We start from the raw sequence: 7,302 nt of genomic DNA on the forward strand, positions 1-7,302 counted from the left end.
GCTAGGTCTCCATGGTAACTGATGCTGTGGTGCTAGGTCTCCATGGTGTTAGCCCGACAGCTAGCCCTACAGTTAGCCAATCCTCCCCTAGATGAGTTTCTCAGCCATAGTTTCCGGTATCTGAGCTTGAATTATGTTGAACCTACTTTATGAACCATGATTTGAACAAAGTAAGTCAGACGAACTAAAATAATTCTGGCTTATTTGGCAAACTCACTTTATGGACAGTCAATCTAATCTAATCTAATCCAGGTGACCTGGGACACCCGCTAGCCTGACATACATGTATTCTGGTCCAGTTCAACAGCTTTCATTCAGCTGCTTAGTTCAGTTTTAAAAGGATCCATTCCGTCCTGAACCTCTGAACCCACCGGTCCGCTCGGAGCCGGACTATGTGCTGAAGTCCTGCAGGGACACAACGACACGTTTTACATGTGAAGCTCCAACAACTAGACGGAGCCGCACTGATCAGAACACGAACCAGAAGATAAAAACACACAGACCGGGAGGCTAACGCATGCAGCTAGCTGCCGTTAGCCTCTCCTGCTAGCGGAGCCGGACTCACCTGGACGAAGGTGGTTTTCCCGGAGCCCGCCATGCCCAGCACGATCAGACACACCGGCTTGTCCCGGGCAGCGGCCGCCGGTGCTGCTCCGTCCCCTCCAGCCGCGGAGCTCTCCGGTAAAACCGCCTCAGCATCGGGACTCTGCGCCGCAGCCGCCATGTTGCTTGACGTTATGACAACCGGCTGCCGTCAGGAAGCAGCTGCTGTCGTAAAATGGAGGCTGGAGGGGAAGCAGCTGTGGTTCATAAAGATGTTGAATAATGTTAAAATACGCCAGATGAGGAAACTATAATACAGCATTAATATAAGATGCTCAGACTCACATATGCTGACATATGATGGGTCATGTTTGAACGTATATATATATATATATATATATAAATAAATAAAAGGTAATATCGGCCTTTGTTTATCTCATAGTGGAGACATTCACTGTGCTGTCAGCAGCAGCACAGTTACACACATACTAGCAAGAAACATTTACATATAAGAAATTGTGCAAACATACGTATAAAATTACACATAAAAAAGAACAGTGCAGCACAGAATATAAAAATGAGGATATAAGCGAGATAGAAAATAAAGAATAGAGATACAACAATAATAATAATGGGCTGCAGGTGTCTCAGTGGTTAGCACCGTCGCCTCACAGCTAGAAGGTCGCCGGTTCATGTCCCGGTGAGGACACCCGGGATCTTCCTGCGTGGAGTCTCCATGTTCTCCCCGTGCAGCGTGGGTTCTCTCCGGGTTCTCCGGCTTCCTCCCACAGTCCAGAAACATGCTGAGGTTAATTGGTGATTGTAAATTGTCCGTAGGTGTGAATGTGAGTGTGCTTGGTTGTCTGTCTCTAAGTGTAGCCCTGTGATAGACTGGTTACCTGTCCAGGTGAACCTGCCTTCACCCTGAGTCAGCTGGGATAGGCTCCGCCCCCCATAGTGAGGATTAAGGTGTAGAGATGATGGACGGATGTTTTAGCTGGTTTTTGTCTTTATCTGTGTCAGTGTATTAAGGTGGACGTGTCTCCTGTGTCATCCTGAGGTGTACATTTCTGCACCAAACACCAAACAGAGGAGACACAACATGACAGAAACCGTTTTATTGCTGGTGAAAGTGCACGGTTACAAACGAGGTGAGTGTTTGAGACAAGCAGCAGTCGGCGAGGCTTCCACAGAATTAACTAAAATTAAAAAAAACACTGTGACCGAAAACTAATTTGTTCGGTTAAAGTGACGTTTTTCTCCTCCACAGCATTAACAAACCCAAACATGGAGCTTCACCACAACAGTACATCCAGTCACATTTTACTTTTCACAGGTGAGTTCTTGTGCAGCAGAGGGCGGCGGTTTGCCTTTTAAAACACACTTCACAGTAATCATCTGCATTAACTCCGACCATTATAACACAAATAAATAAAAAAAATGAATACAAAAATATAATATAAAAAGCCAAATATAATAATGAAACAAAAAACTCAACAAAAACTGTCGATAATTTCTACATGAAAAACACAAACTACAGTGTCTTCAGTTCATCTGCGTGCACATAAAGTGTCTAATACTGTCCTATCCAGGACACAGTTAGCTTAGCTTAGCATAAAGTAGTTTGGATTTAACAAGCAACATGGGATCAACTGTAAAAGGTCGCTGTAGTCTGAGCTCCGCTGGAATCTCATTCAAGGTGCAAAACATGAGACAATTTGGGGAAAACTGACGTTTTGTCTCTGACTGAAACGAAGCAACACTCTGTAATGCTTCAGTCACACATCGGAGAAGAACAAATTATTATTTATGGAAAACACAGACTTTAGTCGTGGACGTTATTCACAGTTCTGACCGGTTTTTAGTTTAGTGTTAACATGTAAATTTTTTTATTTTATTTTCTCTGATTTGATTGAAAACAGAAACAGAGAAAGCGTTCAAAATAACTTAAAAACTATTTTCCATTTTTATGTCCTTAAAATAAATGTTTTTCTTTCAAATAACAGCAAATATCTGTGAAGCAACAATATTTGTTTTTGCTGGTTTGAATACAGTCTGGAACAAAAAACTCATGTATTTTCATGGACAAACCTGGAGGAGCGCAGATTACAATCTCCTACAAAATACAGATTTTTATTTACAGTTTTGACCTGTTTGTTGTTGTTTTACAGTAAACATGTGAATGAATAAAGTTTTCTGTATGGTATCTGTAATTTCACGAAACAGGCAGAATCCATACAGGAGGAGTAAATAGTTAAAACGATCACAGCGAGTTGTGTCATGAATTCAGTTTTTGTCCGCGTCATGTTGATCAGTGCTGGTGTCCCTACAACTTGTAGAAACTTTTTAAAAGTACCTTAAAGTAACTCCAGCCTGGAACGATGCTACAGAAATAAAGTTTAGTATCATAACATCTGTCATATAAAAAATTACACACGAGGACCACATTACAGCAGATCCACATCTAAAACAGCTGTTTTCGTTAAAATCGTCTTATTTGTAAAGAAAATGTTTGGGAGCCACTGAACTAAACAGGCTTCTGTGTGTACAGTAGTGAAAACTGCAAAATGATAAAAATTCACAGTTTCATATGAAAGAATCAGAGTGGTTTGTCTACTTCTTTCTAACAGAGTCTAGTTATTCTAAACAGCCTAGCAAATTTCTATTGTTTCCAGTCCTTATGCTAAGCTAAGCTAAGCTAGCTGCCGCTGGCCTTAGCTATTCACTTGTTGCCTTTGTGGCCTAAAGTGAACCTACAATCTTTGATTGGTTTCACATTGATCAGAATGTGGAGACTATAAAAAGGTGTGAAAGCATCTCCTGGAAGGTTTAACCTGAGTTAAACCTGCAGCTCGCTCTGTTATACCGCGTTAGCTACAAACCGCAGAGCAGCGTAATGAATCTGAGATATCTGAGGTGAAATGATTTGTATTGTTAGCTGGTTAATGGAAAGGAAGCGTTGCATTTCTAGTGTTAATCTAAGAAGTATTGAACAGAATAACTGAGCAGCATGGGATTATAGTTGATGCTGCCTTTTGGTGCAGCTGGAGTTTCTCACTTGACGCTAACGAAGCTCTTAACTGTTAGCATACTGCGTCAACTGTGGCTCTGAAATGTCGCTCCTGTTTGTGTTTTCCTGATGTGTTTGTTTTATTGATTGAGACAGAAATTAATGGTAATTTTAGCTAAATGCTAACATTAGCATGCTATTACAAGCTTATGGCAGCGCCCCCATGTGGCTGGTCTGGTGACGCAGCGACAGAGCCATGAGGTCGGCACAGGAAGGAGGTCGGGTTGATGAACGTGCTGACAGAAGGCTAAAAGTCAACGTCTCCCTCTAGCGGCTGTAGTGATGACAACGGGCAGCTGTCGCGCCATAGGCCTGGAGGTCGGGGTGGATGGACGGGTTAGAAAGAGACTATTATAGATTAGATTATCAGAAAAATCTGCATTTTTACACTTCCATCCAACTTGTATCTGTATTTATTATTTTCACTATAGTATTTTAAAAATTGATTCTTAATGAAAAAAACTAATTTAAAATACTTTGGCTCTGATGCTGCCGCCTCTCGGTAAAGGTGATCGTGTTTCGCCATAAAGTGATTCGTGCCAGTTTGTATGAAGCTGCTTTTATCTGGTTCAAAGATAAGAAAAATTTCACGTAACCTGAGATAAATCATTTCGCACAGTCATAAAGTCCAAATACCCTGAGCTATATGTCCATCTGTGGCGAGAGAAATGGTTTGTCTTGTAGCTCAATAACCACAGTAGTGTTTTCAGGTCATCAGGTTTGACATTTAGGTGTTACTGCAGTTGAAGCGGTTGCCCGTGTGTGCGGACTTGGTATGTCCAGTTCTGTATTGTTTAGAAACTATTGTGTAATTTAGATTTAGAGATGGATAATATCTAAAATAACACCAACAGCAGCAATGTAAAGAAGTGTGTTAGCGTGCTATCTGGTTGGTTGTACGTTAGGATCAACAGCCAATCAAATGTCAATACGTTCCTAGTTGATTAAACGCCTACAGGATAAACAAACAATGATTTTCAGTTGGAGTTTGGGCAATGCAAAACTTTGACACTCGGAAATGTATTTCAGTTTCAAAGATCGGTTATTGATCTTTGTCACTGATCATCCTGATAAGAAACACGCGGGTCGTTACGGGTCGAACTCTTGATCTAAAACCTCTAAGTTGATGACTTGTTGTCAAAACGACAAAGCAAACATGCTGACCTGGGTGCACTCATTAGCATGCTAATATATGCTAATTAGCACTAAAGACAGTACAGCTAAAACTGCTTTTTTTTTTTCAGGTATTTGATGAGAATTCACAGTAGAGTCATTCATCCTGGTGGGATTCTGGACGTCTGCACTGAAGACTGTTTTTGTTTGGCAGAATGTGGTCCTCTGCATTGAGTTTCATACCCTGTTCGCCGTCCGTTTTCCTCTAAATGGGATCATCGTTTACTAAATGAACATCCTGATGAATTAAAGGAGAGCTGAAACTAGCGGCTGAGACCATAAACTTATCAGGAAAATGTTCTTTGAGGTAATTAATCGAGTTGTAAGCAGCTTCATTTTCTGATCTGTACATTCTAACTTCCTTTGGCGGAGGCGTCGCCCCCTGGTGGCCGTTAGAACAAATGCAGCTTTAAGGCTTCGTCCATCTTTCATGTACTGTCCAGACATTTCAAAAGATGACAAAAAACATCAACCTCATGGTGGCGCTGAAGGAAGGATTGACAAAATGGATGGACTGGCCCTCGTTCTGCCCCCCCCTCCCTAAAACATGGCTGACAGAAGTCCCTCCCTGGAGAAAACATTTTGTACCTGCAAGCTGAATGGTGTACTGATGTAAATGTTGGAAATGCGACAGTTCAGAGACGTTTACCAGCATGCTGGCCGATGCTTGGTTAGCGTCGGACATTTTCAGGCCAGACGCAGGTGCAGGCGACGGCGACTTTGAACTTCTCCTTGCTGACCTGGACTCTGGTCGGGTCTCCTGGACAGGGCTCCTTCCTCAGCACGTTCCTCCAGACGAACACCGGCTTCGAGTTGTAGTTCACGTCCTCGCGCTGGTTGATGATGCAGCCTTCGCAGAGACACTTGGCGACGGGGATCTCATGAGGAAACCGGTTGTCGTCCCGGTCCAGCCTGGAAGAGACGATCAGCTTCAGTCACATGTCCAGTATAAAAGCTTTCACTCTCTCAGATCAGGATCCTTTCTGATCAGTCTGATCCTGACACAGGCGTCACCATTTCTAGTCATTTTTTAAAATAAATGCAGCACCATCGATGAACAATCGATTAGCCTGGAACATAAATCGAGTGTTTCTCCTGAGCTGCTTCTGCTGTTGAAGCAAAGGACACGTGATTTAAACAGTCAAATAGAACATCTGTACATGACGGTATTCTTAGCGGGTTGGGATGCAGGAACACTACGTTTACAGTCACAGGTTGTAAAAGAACAAATCATTGTTTGTGAAAATACAGATTTCTGAAGTGGAGGTTGTTCACACTCTTAGAAAGTTCTTCAACATGGAGATTAAGACCATTTATATAGCATGAAGCTTTACATGGACCTGATACCGTCTGAAGCTCACTGAGCAGAAACATCTGGTGGAACAATGTGACCGTTAAACACTACAAAGGTCTGTGACATGTTACTTTATCTGATTTAAATACACCGGATCAAACACACAGTCAAACAACTGTCAAGCTGCTGTCCTTTAAACGAGCTGCTCATCCATGCAGCTCTCAGAACCAGGTCCAGTCACGGTTCTGGACTCATTTAACACAGCAGCAAGAAAGAGCTGCACACAAACAAAGATTATTGCTGACACTACTGTAAAGGTTCTACCGGGTCAGATGTTAACACGTGTGTCCCAGACAGGTACCGTTTAGAAGATCAGCTTCTCCTCCTCAACTCATCTTCAGACTCAGTGCGTTTCTTCTCTCGTTCACGTTGGTCTTAATGTACGTGTTTATAAATGCAGGAACCAAGCCGACCGGAGCCGAACCCTCCGGGTTTAACCCTCTCCGGGACCAGTACTGGACTCACCTGTAGCTCCACGGGGACAGGGAGCGGCCCGCTGTGTCCTTAGGCAGCATTTCGGCCACCTGTGCGCAGGTGGGCGCGTGCTGCGGCGTCGTCACGTGAGGGAACGTCCAGGACGTCCTTTCGAGGCGCTGCTGGGAGCGCTGCAGCTCCGTCGCGTTCAGGCAGCGAGCGGCAGAGCGCCCGGGGAGGATCAGTAAACAACCGAGCAGGATCTGCGGAGAGACCGAGAGAGAGAGGCGTCAGACCCGGCAGCAGCACGCACACGACCCGCCCCTCCACCGGTACCGAGCGGCATTACCATGAGCGAGCCGAACCGGGCCATGCTGGATCGGATAGCTGAGTGTGAGAGTGAGCTCCATCAGCGGTCTTATATAAAGAAAGGTCCGCCACAAAAAAAACAACAATCAGCAGCAGCGGCACGAGGGGAAACCCACGCTCTGGCCCCGCCCCCGCCCCGCCCCCTCTGCCCGACGTGTTCCTCCTGGTATGTGATGACGTCACGTGAGCCATAGCAGCATGTCTGTGGCTCATTGGCTGAAAATCAGGCCGACCCAGAAGTGTTCCCCTCCTTTGGGTTTACTCAGAGCCGGTTCTACACAGGGGCCTACAGGGCCCACAGGGGCCTATAGGGGCCCACAGGGGCCTACAGGGGCCACAGGGACCACAGGGCCTACAGGGGCCTACAGGGGCCACAGGG

At 44.6% G+C, this 7,302-nt stretch overlaps 2 protein-coding genes across 2 annotated transcripts in view; both read right to left on the bottom strand.

Moving 5' to 3' along the window:
• The window catches only part of gpn1 (GPN-loop GTPase 1), a 12,811-nt gene extending 12,065 nt beyond the window's left edge, over positions 1 to 746 (bottom strand). The window contains exon 1 of the mRNA XM_008288105.1: positions 566 to 746. Within this exon, the coding sequence (XP_008286327.1) occupies positions 566 to 724 (159 nt within the window). The 5' untranslated portion in view covers positions 725 to 746. The remainder of the gene's footprint in view (positions 1 to 565) is intronic.
• Positions 747 to 2,536: 1,790 nt separating this feature from the next.
• LOC103361894 (interleukin-17C-like) lies at positions 2,537 to 6,927 on the bottom strand. Its single transcript, XM_008288106.1, has 3 exons — positions 6,904 to 6,927; positions 6,606 to 6,817; positions 2,537 to 5,698 (listed from the first exon to the last, which is right to left on the bottom strand). The coding sequence occupies exons 1-3, from the start codon at positions 6,925 to 6,927 to the stop codon at positions 5,458 to 5,460; spliced, it is 477 nt and encodes a 158-aa protein (XP_008286328.1). The 3' UTR covers positions 2,537 to 5,457.
• Between the last annotated feature and the right edge of the window lie 375 nt (positions 6,928 to 7,302).

Source organism: Stegastes partitus, unplaced genomic scaffold (assembly GCF_000690725.1).
Source record: "Stegastes partitus isolate 25-593 unplaced genomic scaffold, Stegastes_partitus-1.0.2 Scaffold540, whole genome shotgun sequence".
Lineage (NCBI taxonomy): Eukaryota > Metazoa > Chordata > Actinopteri > Pomacentridae > Stegastes > Stegastes partitus.

Bases quoted from the DNA above. Each gene is read 5' to 3' on its own strand.
- LOC103361894 (XM_008288106.1), bottom strand. From the start codon at position 6,927: ATGGCCCGGTTCGGCTCGCTCATG. The intron at 6,818-6,903 runs GTAATGCCGCTC...GTCTCTCCGCAG, and splicing joins CCCGGTTCGGCTCGCTCATG to ATCCTGCTCGGTTGTTTACT. The intron at 5,699-6,605 runs GTGAGTCCAGTA...CGTCTCTTCCAG, and splicing joins CTGTCCCCGTGGAGCTACAG to GCTGGACCGGGACGACAACC.